Source organism: Pongo abelii, chromosome 16 (assembly GCF_028885655.2).
Source record: "Pongo abelii isolate AG06213 chromosome 16, NHGRI_mPonAbe1-v2.0_pri, whole genome shotgun sequence".
NCBI lineage: Eukaryota > Metazoa > Chordata > Mammalia > Primates > Hominidae > Pongo > Pongo abelii.
In genome coordinates, this window is record NC_072001.2 from 78,811,153 (window position 1) to 78,832,308 (window position 21,156).

The window sequence follows — 21,156 nt, forward strand, 5'->3', positions numbered from 1 at the left end:
GCCCTTGGAATGTCTTGCCTGATAAAAGTATCTCTGTTTACCAGGAGGCAGACCTTAGGCCACACTGGACAGTCTAACAATGTGATTTAGGCAGAAGTCTTTGGGGCGTACCAGATAGTTTAGCAATGCGATGAGGGAGGAGGGAAGACTTTGGATCACACTTTATCAGGTAGACTTCTGGAGGGGCTGGAGACTGAGGTCAGTCACATGGGCAGACAACCAGGTCCACATGACTGAGTCCCAATAAAAATTTTGGACATCATTCCAGCCAGACGCGGTGGCTCATGCCTGTAATCCCAGCACTTTGGGAGGCCAAGGTGGGCAGATCACCTGAGGTCAGGAGTTCAAAACCAGCCTGGCCAACATGGGGGAAACCCTGTCTCCACTTAAAATACAAAAATTAGCTGGACATGGTGGCAGATGCCTGTAATCCCAGCTACTTGGGAGGCTAAGGCAGGAGAGTCACTTGAACCCAGGAGGTGGAGGTTGCAGTGAGCCAAGATTGTGCCACTGCACTCCAGCCTGGGCAACAGAGCGAGACTCCATCTCAAAACAACAACAACAAAACAAAAAAAAAACTTTGGACATCAAAGCTCAGGTGAGATTGCCTGATTGGCAATACTCTGTGAGTATTGTTACACATACTGGGAAAATTAACTCTGTTCATGATTCCACTGGGAGCTCTGCATTTGGAACTTTCCTGCTTTCTGCTCCATGCATCTCTTCCCTTGGCCGACTTTACTCTGTTTCCTTTCACTGTGATTAAACTGTGATTGTGACTATAACAGCTTTTTTTTTTTTTTTGAGACAGAGTCTCGCTCTGTCACCCAGGCTGGAGTGCAGTGGCGCGATCTCGGCTCACTGCAACCTCTGCCTCCCGGGTTCACACCATTCTCCTGCCTCAGCCTCCCGAGTAGCTGGGACTACAGGCACCCGCCACCACATCCAGCTAATTTTTTTTTTATTTTTAGTAGAGACAGGGTTTCACCATGTTGGCCAGGCTGGTCTCGAACTCCTGACCTCATGATCCGCCTGCCTCGGCCTCCCAAGGCACTGGGATTACAGGCATGAGCCACTGCACCCGGCCCACATCTTGATATTTTTGAATGGTAGCTTGAAGGACCTATTTCAGAGTGCCCCTTACACTTTTTTTTTTTTTTTTTGAGACGGAGTCTTGCTCTGTCGCCCAGGCTGGAGTGCAGTGGCCTGATCTCGGCTCACCGCAAGCTCTGCCTCCCAGGTTTACGCCATTCTCCTGCCTCAGCCTCCCGAGTAGCTGGGACTACAGGCGCCCGCTACCACGCCCGGCTAATTTTTTGTATTTTTAGTAGAGATGGGTTTTCACTGTGTTAGCCAGGATGGTCTTGATCTCCTGACCTCGTGATCCGCCCGCCTCGGCCTCCCAAAGTGCTGGGATTACAGGCATAAGCCACGCGCCTGGCCTCCACCTGGTCATATTTCTTCAGGGATTATCAAACCACCTCTTGCCACCTGTTTTAAAGATGGTTGTGTTGGCTGGGCATGGTGGCTTCATGCCTGTAATCCCAGCACTTTGAGAGGCTAAGGTGGGCAGATCACTTGAGCTCAGGAGTTTGAGACCAGCCTGGGCAACATGGCAAAACCTTGTCTCTAAAAAAAATATGAAAATTAGCCAGGCATGGTGGCTCATGCCTGTAATCCCAGCTACTTGAGAGGCTGAAGCAGGAGGATCACTGGGAGGTCAAGGCTGCAGTAAGCTATTATTGCACCACTGTACTCCAGCCTGAGCAACAGGGTGAGCCCGTCTCAAAAAAGGAAAAAAAAGGTATATCCTGGTGGATATATCTACTCATCTTTGAAGGACTCCATTCAAAAGACACCTGTTTGAACATTTTCCTCTGCAGGTAGAGTAGCCATTCTTTGTGCCCACCACATCCATACAGCCAGCTCTCACAGTGATTATATTTTATCACACTTATGTATTTACATATATATTTCCCAAACTCAAGGAATAGTCCACAGACTACCGTTACTTCGGATACCAGTTGCAAGTTTGGGGACCCCGAAGACTACCCTCTGGTTATATAATTCGCCACAAGGACTCACAGACCTCATTGAAAGCTGTTATAGTCTCCGGGTGCGGTGGCTCACGCCTGTAATCCCAGCTACTCAAGAGGATGAGGCAGGAGAATCGTTTGAATTGGAGAGGCGGAGGTTGCAGTGAGCTGAGACCGTGCCACTGCACTCCAGCCTGGGCAACAGAGCAAGACTCCATCTCAAAATAAAAAAAAAAAAAAATCAAGTTGTGCTTGTTGATAATTTTGGCTGATACATACTTTGATTCATGCAGCTGTCCCCAGAGTGTGTGTGCCTGTAGTGCCTGTGTGTGCCCTTTGGGGAAGTAGTCCTTCCAGACCTGATTATTTCTGAACAGAGCGTGGCCAAGTCACTATTGACACTAGCATGCACAGCTTCTGAACTGATATGGTTGGCTGCTGATAGCACAGACTAGAGCACTCAGAAAATTATCAAACAGAGACTAAATGTTTAGGCACTTACAACATGCTCCTTGGCAAGAGGAACACAATGTTCCTATTACAGAATTGACCTAAATTCAGGAAAGAGCTTATTGATGTAGGCAAATGCTTGAATCTTCAGCCAGCAGGATCATCAATGGATGAGGGTGGGAAGGGGGAGTCTTCCTTCTCCAATTTTCAAGGTCAGCTTGAGCAACTCTCTAAGAGCCGACACTAAGACTAGTTCCACTGGATGTACTGAAGTTGTGTAATCAGGCTCCAAATAACTACTACCTCTGCCCGAATCTGTTCCCAGAACTAATCAACATGCAGGGACCACTGCATGTCAGACAAGAGCTGACCTGGATCCCTGTGAAAATTTGTCCACAGGACACTAGTGCTGCTGGAAGGAATGGTGAAGTACTTGTATCCATGACAGAGTCCTAGAAAGATGGGAAGCAATGTGGGAGCTGACTGAAGCCACAGGAAGTGGGATCCATTTCCTGAACACAAAGCAGAAACTAATTAGTCAGTTTCCAACACAATCTTCCATTCTCACAGCTGCCAAAGAGCTCTAGTTCACAAATCTCAAGGGACCTTGCCTGCTCAAAGTTCTTTCTTAGCTCCCTTCATCCATGACACAAAATCTAAAACCTGCTATCTCTCTCCAGCCTCTACTCCCAAACTGTCCTGGTGGGCTTCTTTTCTCACGGGAGTGTGAGCTCCTCAAGGGCAGGGACTAAGTCCTGTCCACCTCCATAACCCCTCTACTTGGCAGGGGCCTAGGACAAGCTTATCTCCTGGTAGGCACAAATGTTTGCTGAAGGAGTGAATGAACTACATTTGCATTTTATCTCTGGCAATGTCTAAACCAAAGAAAATCACACTTGTCTTCTCAGAAGAGGGAACATATTCAAATACCCAGAATTGCAGTTCCTGGTAAAACCTTTCGGCAGCAGCAACTGGAAACTCAGCAGAATCTTTGAGTGCTAAAAAGAGTGAAATGGCCCAAGACTTGAACAGCCATGGTTGAAGTAGCCCAGGGGACTGAGGTGGGAAGGGGAGATTCATGGCTATCTAAAGCTTAAGAACCACAAACCAGTTCTTTCTTACAAATCACATATATTTACATTGTGGATCTGGAATACACTTATCACAGTAGGAGCTGCTCAAATCAATCTGAATGCTATGCAATCTGGGAACCTCCCCAAACTGTTTGAGCCAGCATTTCAGATTATAGATAAGCTGTTTCCAGCTGGACTGGGTTTGGAAAGTTCACTCTAAAGAATGAAGTCACCTGTTGTCACTGTCCTCCTCTCCAGGATTCCTTTTGGGACCAGGTACCATCCTGTGGCTCCTTAAGGAGGCTTCTCTCTTTAATTCTCCATGAGGCATCCAGGGTGGTCTGGGCTATGGGAAGAACCCTTCAACTTGGGAGTAGACAGGTGCTCCAACTCATAGTGCCCATTCTCAGAGGCCTTGTGTGTGAGTTTCTCCTTCATGCCTTCCTTCTGGCTCTTCTTGTGCTCCATAATCTGCTGGAGCTGGTGCCCAGCATAGTCTGGCTTGGTGGTCAGCGGGCCAGCCGGCACAGCTACACCAAGGACATCTGACACCATGTAGGGGCGCAGCCAGCCCACCAAGGGAGTGCTTCCGGGGCTGTAGTGGGTCTGTTTGTGGTAGAAGAGAAGTCCATCTACCTATAAGACGGGGGGAAATTGAGGATCAAATGACTTCTGGGGCCACATGTTTCCAGGAGAGCCTATACACACAAGGGCAGCTTTTGTGGTCCGACTCCTTTTTCTGGGTCACTGACAGAGGAAAGAGCCCCAGCTTCTCACACATGCAGTCTCTCTAAATAAAGAAATGGCCTAGAAAACTAAATTTGAGAAAATAAAAACATTGGCTGGGCGTGGTGGCTCATGCTTATAATCCCAGCACTTTGGAGGCTGAGGCAGGCAGATTGCTTGAGCTCAGGAGTTTGAGACCAGCCTGGGCAATATGGTAAGACTCCATTTCTACTAAAAATTCAAAAAAATAGCCAGGCATAGTGGCACATGCCTGTAATCCCAGCTACTCGGGTGGCTGAGGCACGAGAACCGCTTGAACCCAGTAGGCAGAGGATGCAGTGAGCTGAGACCGCACCACTGCACTCCAGCCTGGCAACAGAGTGAGACTCTGTCTCAAAAAAAGAAAGAAAAAAAAAGAAAAGAAAAACATCAATAGCACTTTCCTGTTTACAGAGTGCTTTCCTGCCCACTATTTTACTATCTTACCCATGACAGTGTCCGAGAGATGGGGCTGCTCATACTCAGGGAGTTCTGAGGACCTCCTTAAAACACACAGTGAGTAGGAAGCAGGAATTCAACTTGAACTCTGGTCTTCTGTCCCCAGATTCCACGGACTTTCCACCACTTAGGGGTCTGTGTTGTGGTGGATGAGCTCTGTGCATGGAATGAAAAGCAGAGGAACTGGACAGGCCCCTCCGGGGCAGCAGACTACTGCGCACAGGGGAAACAGGCTGTCCAGATGCCCTGCTTTCCTGGCTACTGTTGGTTGCCTAAACCTCCCCCTAAATTAATTGTGAGCCATGTTCTGGGAAACAGTTTTTCTCAACGGGAAGACCTCCTACAGTCCCACATTTTATTTTCTATGATTCAGTGACTCATCTCTAAAAAGCATTTATTGTCACTGGGGCATAAGGGTTATAAATAAAGATGGTATTCTTACCACCTTCTTAATTGACTCCCAGAAATGCTGGCAACTCAGCCTTTGCCATTTCCTCATTCGGGAAGCTGTGATCCTTATACAAAATTACATCCAGTTCAAGCAAATGCTTGCAGTGACTAGGCAGATTTTTTTTTTTTTTTTTGAGATGGAGTTTCACTCGTTGCCCAGGCTGCAGTGGAGTGCAGTGGTGCGATCTCAGCTCAGTAGAACCTCCGCCTCCCAGGTTCAAGAGATTCTCCTGCCTCAACCTCCCAAGTAGCTGGGACTACAGGCGTGTGCCACCATGCCTGGCTAATTTTTGTATTGTTAGTAGAGACAGGATTTCACCATGTTGGCGAGGCTGGTCTTGAACTCTTGACCTCAGGTGATCCACCTGCCTCGGCCTCCCAAAGTGCTGGGATTACAGGTGTGAGCCACTGTGCCCGGCCAAGGCAGAATTTTTAAGGGAATGATGGGCAAAGGAAAATGTGCTTGTTGAGCCTAGAGAAGGTAACTGCAGGTTCTGAGGCTGACAAAACTGTTGAGGACAGGGGAGCCTCTGGGGCTGTGAGGTTTTTTTTTTTTTTTTTTTGAGACAGTCTTGTGCTGTTGCCCAGGCTGGAGTACAGTGGCTCAATCTCAGCTCACTGCAACCTCTGCCTCCCAAGTTCAAGCGATTCTCCTGCCTCAGCCTCCCGAGTAGCTGGGATTACAGGCATGTGCCAATATGCCCAGCTAATTTTTGTATTTTTAGTAGAAACGAGGTTTTGCCATGTTGGCCAGGCTGGTCTTGAACTCCTGACCTCAAGTGATCCACTGGCCTCGGCCTTCCCAAGTGCTGGGATTATAGGCGTGAGCCACCATGCCCAGCCGCTGTGAGACTTTCAGTGCTAAAACAGGGTGAGTCCTGAGCAAACTGGAATGAGGTGGTCACCTGACTCATGCTCCTGCTCAGCAAGTGCTGCTGTCCCCAAGGGCCATCTTCTTTGGTGAGAAAAGGATTAGGGATTTGGACATTTGTTGGGGTCATTCAGTCACAGAAGCCCCTTCACTTTACAAGCAGCCACGACAGCCAAACCAGGGACCTGGGTCTCAGCTTGCAGTAGGAAGAGGCACACGAGAAGGATCTAGGCATGCAAGTCTTGCTCCTATCTGGGCCTCAGTTTCTCCGGGCCTCAGTTTCTCCATCTGTAAGATGAGGGAGTTGGACAAGCTGTCCATTAAGGGCCCTTCCAGTGCCAGCATTCTGACTTATCCAGCAGGGGTTGAGCTCAGGCTCTGAAGGGCAGCAACTACATCCTTTCTCCAGAATCACCTTTGTCCCATCCTGATGCTTTGACACAGCACAATCAAGGAATATTTTAAGACTTTGTGTAACTAAGTCTCTCTGCAGCCTATCATCATGTCAAGGCAATAAAGACAATGGTTTCGTTACCTCAAAAGGGAAATCCATAGATAGCACATCACACAGGCTTTTGGGAGTGCAAGGGAAATTCTTTAGCCCCACAAATTTAAACTGAAATAGAAATTAGAACAAGGAATTAGTACATGTTATAAATGATACTGGCCCAAGCAACTGAAAATCTCTGTCAGGCCAGGCATAGTGGCTCATGCCTGTAATCCCAGCACTTTGGGAGGCAAAGTCAGGAGGATCACCTGAGGTCAAGAGTTCAAGACAAGCCTGGCCAACATGGTGAAACCCCATCTGTACTAAAAATACAAAAATTAGCCAGGCATAGTGGCATGTGCCTGTAGTCCAAGCTACTTGGGAGGTTGAGGCAGGAAAATAGCTTGAACCCGGGAAGGGGAGGTTGCAGTGAGCCATGATCATGCCACTGCACTCCAGACTGGGTGACAAAACAAGACTCCATCTCAAAAAAAGTAAAAAGAAAAGAAAATCTCTGTCAAAGAAGAAAAACTTGTAGTCCCAGCTACTTGGGAGGCTGCTGAGGTAGGAGGATCGCTTGAGCCTGAGGTCAAGGCTGCAGTAAGCTCAGATTGTGCCACTGCACTCCAGGCTGAGTGACAGAGCCAGACCCTGTCTCAAAAACCAAACCAAACCAAACTAAACCAAGCCAAAACAAAAAAACAAAGAAGAAAAGTTTTCAGTCTCATCCTTCTCTACCAATTCCCCTCTACTTACTCCCTTAACTACTAGGTCGTGGTTCCCAATCTTCCCTCCCCCTTTTTTTTTTAGAGATGAGATCTCATTCTGTCACCCATGCTAGAGAGCAGTGGCACAATCACAGCTCACTGCATCCTCATATTCCTGGGCTCAAGGGATTCTCCCACCTCAGTTTCCTAGTATGCTGGGATTATAGGCATGAGCCACTGTACCCAGCCCCAACCTTCTTTTATCCACAAGAATCATCTAGGGAGCTTTTAAAAATTACTGATACTCAGGAGGCTGAAGCAGGAAAATGACATGAACCCGGGAAGCGGAGCTTGCAGTGAGCCGAGATTGCGCCACTGCACTCCAACCTGGGTGACAGAGCGACTCTGTCTCTAAAAATAAAAAATAAATAAAAATAAATTACTGATGCTGGCCAGGTGTGGTGGCTCACGCCTGTAATCCCAGCACTTTGGGAGGCCGAGAAGGGCGGATCACGAGGTCAGGAGTTCGAGACCAGTCTGACCAATATGGTGAAACCCTGTCTCTACTAAAAATACAAAAATTAGCCAGGCATGGTGGTACACACCAGTAGTCCCAGCTACTTGGGAGGCTGAGGCAGAAGAATCGCTTGAACCTGGGAGGCGGAGGTTGCAGTGAGCTGAGATTGTGCCACAGCACTCTAGCCTGAGCAACAGAGCAAGAGTCCGTCTCAAAAAAAAAAAAAAAAATTACTGATGCACAGGCCCTACCCTGAGATTCTGACTGAACTGGTCTGGGGTGGGATCCAGGTTTTTGTTTTTTTGTTTTTTGTTTTTTTTTTGAGACAGGGTTGCGCTCTTTCACCCAGGCTGGAGTGCAGTGGCACAATCACAGCTCACTGCAGCCTCAACCTCTTGGGCTCAAGTGATCCTCCCACCTCAGCCTCTCAAGTAGCTGGGACTATAGGTGCACGCCACCATGCCTAATCTGTTTTTGTATTTTTTTGTAGAGATGGGGTTCTGCTGTGTTGCCCAGGCTGGTCTCAAACTCCTGGGCTCAAACAATCCACCTACCTCAGCCTCCCAAAGTGGTGGGATTATAGGCACACATCATCGTGCCTGGCTAATTTTTTTGTTTGTATTTCTTTTGTAGAGATGGGGTTTTGCCATGTTGCTCAGGCTGCTCTGAACTACTGAGCTCAGGCAGTCCACCTGCCTTGGCCACCCAAAGTGCTGGGATTACAGATGTGAGCCACTGTGCCTGGCCAAGGTTTTTTTTTTGTTTTTGTTTTTTGAGACAAAGTCTTGCTCCCTCATCCAGGCTGGAGTGCACTGGCACGATCTCGGCTCACTGCAAGCTCGGCCGCCTGGTTTCAAGGCATTCTCCTGCCTCAGCCTCCCGAGTAGCTGGGACTACAGGCGCCTACCACCACACCCGGCTAATTTTTTGCATTTTTAGTAGAGACGGGGTTTCACTGTGTTAGCCAGGATGGTCTCGATCTCCTGACCTCGTGATTTGCCCGTCTCAGCCTCCCAAAGTGCTGGGATTACAGGCATGAGCTACTGCGCCTGGCCTGGCCCAGGTATTTTTTTTAAAGCTCTTCAGTGGGCCGGGTGCAGTGGATCACGCCTGTAATCCCAGCACTTTGGGAGGCTGAGGCAGGCAGATCACAAGGTCAGGAGATCGACACCATCCTTGCTAACATGGTGAAACGCCGTCTCTACTAAAAATACAAAAAATTAGCCGGGCGTGGTGGAGGGCACCTGTAGTCTCAGCTAATCAGGAGGCTGAGGCAGGAGAATGCGATGAACCCGGGAGGCGGAGCTTGCAGTGAGCCAAGATCACACCACTGCACTCCAGCCTGGGTGACAGAGCGAGACTCTGTCTCAAAAAAAAAAAAAAAAGCTCTCCAGTTGATTTTAACATACAGTCAGGACTGAGAACCACTGTATTGTACTAGGTTGAGGGGTTGTGTGTTATTCTCTTGGCCCCATGACAGCTACCACTAATAAAGGGCTAGTGAAATCCTTTTCACACCCGCAAGGATTTTTAGACTGAAGCAGCATAACTTAAGTGATTAGAACTACAAACTCTAAAGTCAGATTGCTTGGGTTTGAATCCCATTCTGCCAATCATTTAACCTCCATATACTTCCATCTTCCCATCTGTAAAATGGGATAATAACAGCACATATCTACTTCATAGGGTTGCTGTGTGGATTCAGTGAGATAATACACATAGAGCACTTAAACCAGTGTCTTAGAGAGAGCAGCCTTCCCCTTCCTCAATGCATGTCCCTCCAGGACCTACATGACAATAACATCACTGAAAGTACTGATCATATTTATTCTCCTATAACTGGTTGTCCAATTCCCTTTAACTTTTTTTTTTTTTTTCCAAGACAGAGTCTCGCTGTGTTGCCCAGGCTGGAGTACAGTGGCACAATCTTGGCTCACTGCAACCTCCGCCTCCCGGGTTCAAGTGGTTCTCCTGCCTCAGCCTCCCAAGTAGCTGGGATTACAGGCGTGCACCACTACACTTGGTTAATTGTTTTTGTATTTAGTAAAGACAGGGTTTTGCCATGTTGGTCAGGCTGGTCTCAAATTCCTGACCTCAAATGATCCACCTGCCTCGGCCTCCCAAAGTGCTGGGATTACAGGTATGAGCCACAGCGCCTGGCCCTTGGCTTTAACATTTTTTGTAAGCAATCCAAGCGAATGCCAATCTGCAGGGCTAATAAAATGCCCTGAAAATAGCTGTCACATATTTAAATCACTGATTATTATTGAGTGCCTAGCATGAGTATTATGTTAGGAGGACTTGCATATTTATATAATTCGGTTCTTATAACAACCCTGTAAATTAGATGTTATTATCTTATTTTTCAGATGGAAAATCTAAGGGTAAGTGAGATTACTAACTTAACTTAGTAATAATTTTTTTTTTAGTCTTTTTTTAGTTATTATTACTTCAATAGGTTTTTGGGGAAGAGGCAGTGTTTGGTTACATGAATAAGTTCTTTTGTGGTGATTTCTGAGATTTGGTGCACCTACCACCCAAGCAGGGTACACTGCACTCAATTATCCCTCACCCCCCTTACCCTTCCCCAGAGTTCCCAAAGTCCATTGTGTCATTCTTATGCCTTTATATCCTCATAGCTTAGCTCCCAATTATGAGTGAGAACATAGGATGTTAAATTAGTAATAATAAAAGCCAAAAATGGAATTCAGATCTACATGATTGATACTCTTCCCTTTATACCATGCTGCCTCAAAAAAGATCATTTCATACATAATGATTATATTTAGATAACAGACCAATCCACACTACTCCCCATAAGGAACTCTGTGATCCTAACACCAGGCCTTACAGGATTAAGCTTGGTTTTCTCTCCCAGTCCTTCTTCTTCTGGTAACTTTGAATGCATCCAGTAGAATCGGAAATCAGTCTGCCACAGAGAAGGGAAACAGAAAGATGAAATACTTTCCATTTCAAACTCTAATATAAACAAAAACACCCCATGCTATTTTTTTTTTTTTTTTTTTTTTTGAGATGGATCTTGCTCTGTTGCCCAGGCTGGAGTGCAATGGCACAGTCTCGGCTCACTGTAACCTCTGCCTCCCAAGTTCAAGCGATTCTCCTGCCTCCCGAGTAGCTGGGACTACAGGCGCCCACCACCACACCAGGCTAATTTTTGTATTTTTGGTAGAGACAGGGTTTCACCATGTTGGCCAGAGTGGTCTCCATCTCCTGACCTCTTGATCTCTCCATCTCGAGCCTCCCAAAGTGCTGGGATTACAGGTGTGAACCACTGCACCCGCCAGGCCTCTTCATTCTTTCAAATTATTTTGCTTTTGGAAATTTAAAAAGATACATACAGTCTTTCGTTTAAATTATAAAAATATATTTGGTTTTAGTTACCAAATTTGTAGGTTGTGAATACATGTAATAAAATATCCTTCAGCAGAATTAAAGGAAAATATGTTCTAGATTGAATTTATGTTCTAAGTTGTAGGCTTGGTTCTACACTTGGGCAAGGTACTTAAGACCTGTGCTTCTTAGCATCTCAGCTTCCATATCTATATGTCAAGGACAGGCCAGGTGCAGTCGTTCATGCCCAGCACTTCAGTAGGCCAAAGTGGGTGGATCACTTGAGGTCAGTTCAAGACAGCCTAGCCAACATGGTGAAATGCCGTCTCTACTAAAAATACAAAAATTAGCTGGGTGTGGTGGCAAGTGCCTGTAATCCCAGCTACTCAGGAGGCGGAGGCAGGAGAAGTGCTTGAACCCAGTATGTGGATGTTGCAGTGAGCCCAGATTGCACCACTGTACTCCAACCTGGGCGACAGAGTGAGACTCCGTCTCAAAGAAAAAAAAGGATAATAATAGTAGTTACCTTACAATAGGACGTATTGTAAGGGATTTAATGAGCTAATGCAGAAAGTGCTTAGCAATGCACATATTGATTGTTACTGTTTGAATGAGATGCACCTTAGAATTCTGAGTACCAATACTTAGTGTGTTTTGGAAACCCAGTGTGCGGGAATGGCTTAGAAAGACAGCCTGCATGAAGATCACTGGAGGCCTGTTCACACATCAGCCTCAGGCCCATAGCTTCTGGTTCAGCAGGTCTGAGAATGTGCATTTCTACAACGTTCTGATATGCCTGGTCCAGAGACTACACATTGAGAACCACTATGATAAACTAATTGACAGGGAGCAAAAGGAAGTACCAAAACCCCCAAACCCACCATTATACAACTGGGACAATGACAGGGAGAGTGTTGTTAACAGGGATGGAGGCCTGTGGGGCTCACTCAGCCTCACCTGATGACTGCTGCTGTTACCTGTTAAGAATCACCAATAGTAAAATGTTGGGGGTATGGTGAAACTAAAGGGGAGAATATTGGGGCCTCTCCTCACTTGAAAAGTCTCCTCCTAGAGCTATCCTTTGAGATTTGAGGTTCTGGGTCATACCAAGGAGGCCCTGTCATTTTCAGGGTCAGGATGTGGTTGGTGAAGGAGTGGAGGTTGCAGGAGTCTAGCAGATGGTGACTTACATTCAATTCCACCTTCTCTTCCTGGGGCTGCCACACAAGGTGGCATCCCCACCCCCTTGCCCCAAAATCTTCACTGCCAGAAATCCTCCCATACTCTGGAGAGAGATAAGGGGGCGGGTGCAGCTGCTACCAAGTCCCAGCCTACACCCCTGCCGTTTCTTTCTTTCTTCCTCTCAAGAACTGCATGTTTCTCTTAGTTCCTCCTATTTCTCTTTTAAAACTAAGCTAATTTAAACACACTCAAAGATGCAGGGAGCATTAGATAATGTTCTTGATATACCACATCCTGTACACACTAAGAAGTTGGTCACGTACCAAACCCACATGCTGAGCCGCTTTCCCAGGAGGAGAGGAGAAGACAGGAAGAACCACGAGAGGAGGATCCATCCCTACCTGGCAATCATAAAAAGGGTGTCCCCGCCAGCACATCACATCCAGAACGTAGTAGGTCTGGTTTACCTCACTGTAAATGCAATCTAGAATGGTGTAGTCTGGGGACATAAAGCAGAAAGTCAGCACAGAGTTCTTCTACCAACCAGGTTCCCTCCACCACAACCTAGGGAGCCCCATCCCAGAGGCTTGAGTCCAACAATCCTCAGTGCTTGCAGCAGTCACTGGCACTAAGGACTAAGGATTCACTCGGGAGAGAACCCTGACTGGATACCAGCTACAGCTTCATGGTGACACATGGTAAGACAGCACAAGACGGATCAAGGCAAACCTTAAGCAAAGTGAGAATTCTGAAGTTTTAGATAAACTGGCACATTTACTCACCTCAACGAGGTTTAAAAGGAAGTCATCTTCCATTTTAGTTTACAACTGCTTTTTGAGTTCCTATCATAGGCATTGTGTTATGTGGGGAATATTAACTATAAATATTCCCTGCCTTTAAGGAAGTTACCATTTGGTTAAGGGGATAAGATGATCACAGAAGAACTAAGAGCTAAATTACAGAGCTCATACTAAGAGCAACAGGAGTTCCAGAAAGAGAAGGCTGGAGCAGCAGGAAATGCTTCAAGGGAGAGATGCCATACAAATAGTCTTCTGGGACCAGCCGGGTTTAAACAACAGGGCAGAGGGGAGAAGAGAGGGCATTTCAGACCCAAGTACTGATGTGGCATGAGCAAAGCTCCAGAGGCAGAATGAACTGGGCACATGTGGGGAGATAAGTCAGCTGAACAGAAGGTGGGTATAAGGAGTAGGGGAAAGACATGGGATGGGTGGGACAAAGCCTGCATGTGAAAGGTACTAAACGCCAATAGAGAAGTCAGAGCAAGGCTGGGTGCAGTGGCTCACACTTATACTCCCAGCACTTTGGGAGGCCAAGGCAGGCAGATGGCTTTGAGCCCAGGAGTTCCAGACCAGCCTGGGCAACATGGCAAAACCCCATCTCTACCAAAAATACAAAAAATTAGCCAGGCATGGTGGCACACTCCTGTAGTCCCAGTTACTCAGGAAGTTGAGGTGGGAGGATCACTTGAGCCTGAGAGATAAAGGCTGCAGTGAGCTGTGATCATGCCCTTGAACCCGAGCCTGGGCCACAGAGTGAGAGCGTGTCAAAAAATAAAAAAGAGAAGTCTGGGCTCAGTACAGAGGACATGAGGAACCACCAAAGGAGCCTGAGCAGGTAGAGAAGAAAGCAAGCCCAGCTCTGCCAATTCCTTACTGAATAACCATGGGTAAGTTATTTCTTCTCCATGACCTTAGTCTACTCAGCTAGGCCCAGTGGGGAGGAAGAAGCTAAGGTTACAACAATGAGAAAAGAGAAAAGGGAGTTTGGCAGGGAAGCCCCAGCATCAGCTGGCTGTACAATTATGCTTAGTATTCTCTCAGGGATGTTCCCCCCCAAATCTGCATCTGTTGTCCCATAATAGAAGTCCAAAGGCATGTTGACCTTAATTCAGGAATTTATGGACCATCAGGCCTCATGGGGCTGCATTTATTCTGCAACTGGGGACGCTTGACCTTGAAGGGGAGGTCCTTGGTCCAGGGGCCAGGATGGTGCCTACATGCAGTTTCAAAGATAAGCTTTCAGGCCGGGTGCAGTGGCTCATGCCTGTAATCCCAGCAATCTGGGAGGCCAAGGTGGGTGGATCACTATGAGGCCAGGAGTTCAAGACCAGCCTGGACAAAATGGTGAAATCCAGTCTCTACTAAAAGTACAAAAATTAGCCGGGCACAGCCTATAATCCCAGCTACTCAGGAGGCTGAGGCAGGAGAATCACTTGAACCCAGGAGGCGGAAGTTACAGTGAGCCAATATGGTGCCACTGCACTCCAGCTTGGGTGAACCCCAAATTGAGACTGTCTCAAAAAACAAAACAAAAAAAAAAACAAAGATAAGCTATCAAAGTGGGTCTTTAAAGCAAATTACACTGTCTTTTACTGATCAATAAGTAGACACTCTATGTAGGTACCTTTTGCTGTTGAGTTTCGCCTGTTGCCTCCTGGCAGAAGTGAAGAAAACCTGTTGACACAGTAGCCACTCTTCGTGTAGGCACTGGTAGAACCCTGCATGGAGAGAAAGTTCCCATTCTTATTAGACCTCAAGGTCTCCTCGCCCTCTTGCCTCCTCATTCTGCAGGAATGTTACTCAACCAAAGATGGCTCTCAACAAACCTTCCTGCAGGGAAGTGTTTCAAGCTCCACTCCAGTCACAGCTGTTGTGGCGTATGAGGAAAATGGAGCACAAAGAATCCCTCCCACTACAGACCAGGCCTACTGGCATAGGGGGCAGGCAGCTACTCACCTTGGAGGCAACGATAAGGGCTCTTTTTCCAACAGGGCACACAACCACAATCCATTCCTGCCCCAAATCTGAAGGAACGTCAATTAACCACTCAGAAAGCATCAACTGGAAATGCAAAAAATAGTGTTAAAGATCAGCAGGGGTGTGCTACTCAAAAGTCTGCAATGACAAAGCATTAATATCCTGTGTGTATATTAAAAACCCGAGTGAAAGAATGACGGCAGAGAACCAGGCACGGTGGCTCACGCCTGTAATCCCAGCACTTTGGGAGGCTGTGGCAGGTGGATCACCTGAGGTCAGGAGTTCAAGACCAGCCTGGCCAACATAGTGAAATCCCGTCTCTACTAAAAAATATAAAAAATTAGCTGGGTATGGTGGCAGGCACCTGTAATCCCAGCTACTAGGAAGGCTGAGCCACGAAAATTGCTTGAACCCGGGGGGCAGAGGTTGCAGTGAGCCGAGATGGTGCCATTGCACTCCAGCCTGGGCAACAAGAGCGAAACTCCGTCTCAAAAAAAAAAAAAAAAAAGAATGACGGCAGAAAAGGCTGACAGTGGCACCTCCACCCTATGTGCTCTAGGGAGTTGGTTGTGTCTCCTGCACAGCTGACAGGATGATGGGGGCCATTGACTATGAACTTTGGCTTCTCTCCTCCATCTCCACCTGCAACCACACCATGCTTACTGCCTCACCTCCCGGGTCAGGGTGATGAACCCTCTTCCTTTCCTTACTTTGTCCATCTCCTCCTATCATCATTACTATTATGTTCGCCACAACTCAGAGATGAATAAGATCCCTGACCTTGAGATGTTCTTAGACTAGACCAGCATTTCCCAAACTGATGCCCCAAATACTATACTACAGGATGTTAGGAAATCTGTCTTAAAAAATGAAACAACACCACACCAAACCAACAAAAACAGTGATGTGGTGAAATTAATTTGGGAAGACAAACTCTTCCACTCAGTCTCTTCCATCTGTAAAGACTTTGTCCCACGGGCTGGGCGAGGTGGCTCACGCCTGTAGTCCCAGCACTTTGGGAGACCAAGGTGGGTGGATCATGAGGTCAAGAGATTGAGACTATCCTGGCCAACATGGTGAAACCCTGTCTCTACCAAAAATACAAAAATTAGCTGGGCGTGTTGGCGGGCACCTATAATCCCAGCTACTCAGGAGGCTGAAGCAGGAAAATCGTTTGAACCCAGGAGACGGAGGTTGCAATGAGCCAAGATCACGCCACTGCACTCCAGCCTGGTGAAGACTTTGTCCCATCAATTAATCTCTCTCATTGAATCTTTCATTTCTCCTTCCCTTTAGGCACTCACTCCCAATCTTTTTTTTTTTTTTTTGAGATGGAGTCTCACTCTGTCGCCCAGGCTGGAGTGCAGTGGCACTATCTCAGCTCACTGCAAGCTGCGCCTCCCGGGTTCACGCCATTCTCCTGCCTCAGCCTCCCGAATAGCTGGAACTACAGGTGCCCACCACTGCGCCCAGCTAATTTTTTGTATTTTTAGTAGAGACGGGGTTTCACCGTGTTAGCCAGGATGGTCTTGATCTCCTGACCTCATTCATGATCGACCCGCCTTGGCCTCCCAAAGTGCTGGGATTACAGGCATGAGCCACCACGCCTGGCTCACTCCCAATCTTAAAAAAAAATTTTTTGTGACCGGGAACAGTGGCTCACGCCTATAATTCCAGCACTTTGAGAGGCTGTGGTGGGCAGATCATGAGGCCAAGAAATCAAGACCATCCTGGCCAACATGGTGAAACCCCGTCTCTACTAAAAATACAAAAATTAGCTGGGTGTGGTGGCGTGCACCTGTAGTCCCAGCTACTTGAGAGGTTGAGGTGGGAGAATCACTTGAAGCTGGGAGATGGAGGTTGCAGTGAGCCGAGATAGCACCACTGCACTCCACCCTGGTGACAGAGCGAGACCCCGTCTCAAAAAAAAACTTTTTGTCACTCAGCATTTCTGTTGAGCTACTCCACTTTCTCCTAGTTTAAAAACTACTTAATACTTCTTGATGCTGCCTTCTTGCTCAATCTGACAGCCACAGTCCAGATCTGCTACCCCACAGTCCTACTGAAGGCCCTCTGACCTCTTCTCATACCTCTTCCTTTTTTTCCTTTTTTTTTTTTTTTTGAATTGGAGTCTTACTCTGTCGCCCAAGCTGAAGTGCAGTGGCACAATCTCGGTTCACTGCAACCTCCACCTTCTGGGTTCAAGTGATCCTCCCATTTTAGCCTCCCTAGTAGCCGGGACTACAGGCACACGCCACAATGCCCGGCTCATTTTTGTATTTTTAGTAGAGACAGGGTTTCACCATTTTGGCCAGGCTGGTCTCGAACTCCTGACCTCAGGTGATCCACCCACCTCGGCCTCCCAAAGTGCTGGGATTACAGGTATGAGCCACCGCACCTGGCCTCCCATACCTCTTTCTTATCCTCCCCACTCTACTCTTTGCCTTACGTAATGCTACCAGCCACATCTCCCTTCTTGACACCCGTTCCCTTGGCCCCATGACATAGCACTACTCTGTTTTTCCCTCTAAACATTCCTCCACACACTCCCCCAAAATATGTAATCTTCAGGGGGCTGTTTTAGGTCCCCCTTTTCTCTTAGATGCTGTTCCCATTAGGGGTGGATCTCATCTATTTCTATAGCTTCACTTGTTACTTCTAAGAGGATGCCTCCTAATGCTCCTTCATCTCCAGACTTCTTTCCTCCACACCCATCTATATTGCCAGATGTCTGCTTGGTATCTCTTTCTGTTTGTCTCCTCTGCACCGAAAACTCAGTATATCCAGAATGGAATTAACTACCTTCTGTTGCCTAAGTACTTCCCACCCCTGAAACACCTACCCTTCCCTTCTGCATCTCATAACCTTGTTAATGGCATTACCACTCCGTTACTGAATCTTAGAGTTTAAGCATAATCTAGGCAAATTAGACTACATCAAAATTTAAAAATTCTGTGCTGCCAACAATATCACCAAGAAGACAAAAAGACAACCCACAGAATGAGAGAAAATCTGTGCAAATCATGTATCTGATAAGAAACTTGTATCTAGAATATATTAAAAACTCTTATAATTCAATAATAAAAAGATAAATAACTCAATTAAAAAACGAGGAGGGCAGATCATGAGGTCAGGAGATTGAGACCATCCTGGCTAACACAGTGAAACCTCATCTCTACTGAAAATACAAAAAAAAATTAGCCTGGCGCGGTGGCAGGCGCCTGTAGTCCCAGCTGCTCGGGAGGCTGAGGCAGGAGAATGGCGTGAACCCGGGAGGCGGAGCTTGTAGTGAGCCAAGATTGTGCCACTGCACTCCAGCCTGGGCGACAGAGCGAGACTCCGTCTCAAAAAAAAAAAAAAAGGGCAAAGGATTTGAATAGACATTTCTCCAAAGAAAATATACAAATGACCAATACGCACAAGAAAAGATGTTTAACATCAGGCCGGGTGCAGTGGCTCACACCTGTAATCCCAGCACTTTGGGAGGCCGAGGTGGGCGGATCACAAGATCAGGAGTTTGAGACCAGCCTGGTTAATACGGTGAAACCCCGTCTCTACTAAAAATACAAAAATTAGCCAGAAGTGGTGGCAGGTGCCTGTAGTCCCAGCTACTCGGGAGGCTGAGGCAGGAGAATCGCTTGAACCTGGGAGGCAGAGGTTGCAGTGAGCTAAGATCGTGCCATTGCACTCCAGCCTGGGCAAGAGAGCGAGACTCCATCTCAAAAAAAAAAAAAAAAAAAAAGAAAAGAAAAGATGTTTAACATCATTAGTCACTAGGGAAAAACAAATCAAAACCACAAGAAACCACTTCACACCCACTAGGATGGCTATATTTAAAAGGATGGACAATAACAAGTGTTGACAAAGCTGTGGAGAAATTGGAACACTTATATGTTGCTGGTGGGAATGTAAAGTAGTGGAGTCACTTTGGAGAACAGTCTAGCACTTCCTCAAAAGGTTAAACAGAGTTATCATATATAGACCCAGCAATTCCACTTCCAGGTATATACACGAGAGAAATGAAAACATATGCTCACACAAAAACTTGTAGTACATGAATATTAATAATGGCATTATTTGGCCGGGTGCAGTGGCTCACACCTGTAATCCCAGCACATTGTGAGGCCAAGGCGGGTGGATCAGCTCAGGTCACAAGTTCGAGACCAGCCTGGCCAACATGGTGAAACCCCCGTCTCTACTAAAAATATAAAAATTAGCTGGGTGTGATGGCACACACCTGTAGTCCCAGCTACTAGGGAGGCTGAGGCAGGAAGATCACTTGAACTCAGGAGATGGAGGTTGCAGTGAGCCAAGAACATGCCACTGTACTCCAGCCTGGGTGAGAGAGTGAGACTTCATCTCAAAAAAATAAATAAATAAAATTAATTTAAAAATCAAATAAAAATGGCATTATTCATAACAGCCAAAAAGTAGGAGCAACTCAAATAGCCATAAACTGAAGAATAAATAAACAAAATGTAGTCTATCCATACAGTGGAATATTATTTGGCAATAAAAAGGAGTGAAGTACTGATACATGGTACAACATGATGAACCTTGGAAACCTCATGCTAAGTAAAAGAAGCCAGTCACAAAAGTCCACGTATTACATGATTCCCTTTCTATGAAATGTCCAAAATAGGAACAGAAAGTAGATTAGTGATTAGGGGCTACAGGGAAGAATGGAGAGTGACACTAATTAGTATGGGGTTTCTTTTGGGGATAAGGAAAATGTTCTAGAATTAAATAGTGTTGATGGTTGCACAGTCTTGTGACTACACTAAAAAAAAAACCATTAAACTACACAATAAAACTAGGCAAATTGTATGGTATGTGAATTATATCTCAATATAACTGTTTAAAAAATAGTAGTAGCAGCTAATACTTGTGGGGCACTTCCGGACTCTGGGCTAGGTATTTAAGGCACATTATTTCATTTAATCCTTCTACCAATCCTATGAGATAAGTACTATTACTATCCCCTATTTTACAGATAAGAAACCAAAGACTTAGAGTGGCTAAAATACCTTGCTTAAGGTCAACACAGAGCCTAGCTTTGAGATCAGATCTATGTGACCTGAAAGCGTACATCCTTGACCACTTCTTATACTGCCTCTCATATCCAGTCCACTGCTAAGTTCTTCCATTCTATCTGGCAATATTTCTTTTTTATTTATTTATTTTTTTTATAGAGATGGGATCTTCCTATGCTGCCCAGCTGGGATTACAGGTGCCCACCACACCTGGCTAATTTTTGTATTTTTAATAGATGGGGTTTCACCATGTTGGCCAGGCTGGTCTCAAACTCCTGGCCTTAGCCTCCCAAAGTGCTGGGATTACAGGCATGAGCCACTGTGCCCGGCTTCTGCACATATTTTTGAGGCCCTTTACATCTCTTCTGCCATACTCCTTCTCCCAACTCTGCCACTCCACCCTAACTGGCCTGCAAACTGCTTCCGGGCACACCATATACTCCTTTCTCACTTCTGGGCCTCGTGCTCAGCCTGTTTGTTCCCACTGCCTGGAATGCCCTAAAATGCACTGCACTTCTATCTATTAATATCCTACTTACCCTTCAAGGCTGCCTCTTCCTTCATTAACCCTTCTCTGATTTCACACCCCCTCCTTCCTCCTTGGTTGGAAGGAATCTCACTTTTTTTTTTTTTTTTTTTTTTTGAGATGGTGTCTCGCTCTGTCGCCCAGGCTGGAGTGCAGTGGTGTGATCTCGGCTCACTGCAAGCTCTGCCTCCTGGGTTCACACGATTCTCCTGCCTCAGCCTCCCAAGTAGCTGGGACTACAGGCGCCCGCCACCATGCCAGGCTAATTTTTTTTTGTATTTTTAGTAGAGACGGGGTTTCACCATGTTAGCCAGGATGGTCTCGATCTCCTGACCTCGTGATCCACCCGCCTTGGCCTCCCAAAGTGCTGGGATTACAGGCGTGAGCCACTGCGCCTGGCCGGCATCTCACTTTTTTATAGCACAAAACATCTTCTACACCTATTCTAGGAGCACAGGGGCTATTTCTGCTC

General features: G+C 46.6%; 1 protein-coding gene across 10 annotated transcripts in view; it reads right to left on the minus strand.

Annotated features, from left to right (window-relative positions):
• Positions 1-1,139: 1,139 nt before the first annotated feature.
• Positions 1,140-21,156, minus strand: part of SNUPN (snurportin 1) — a 29,780-nt gene continuing 9,763 nt past the window's right edge. For 6 of the 10 annotated variants that reach the window (XM_024232249.3, XM_063716238.1, XM_024232246.3 and 3 more), the window contains exons 4-9: positions 15,105-15,209; positions 14,773-14,866; positions 12,750-12,847; positions 10,667-10,744; positions 6,640-6,720; positions 3,601-4,195 (exon numbers count right to left, since the gene is read on the minus strand). In XM_024232249.3, coding sequence (XP_024088017.1) covers positions 3,872-4,195; positions 6,640-6,720; positions 10,667-10,744; positions 12,750-12,847; positions 14,773-14,866; positions 15,105-15,209 — 780 coding nt within the window. In that variant the 3' untranslated portion in view covers positions 3,601-3,871. Of the gene's footprint in view, positions 2,999-3,600; positions 4,196-6,639; positions 6,721-10,666; positions 10,745-12,749; positions 12,848-14,772; positions 14,867-15,104; positions 15,210-21,156 lie in introns of those variants that run through there. The other 4 variants (XM_063716239.1, XM_024232252.3, XR_010137196.1 and 1 more) reach the window with 3 other exon arrangements.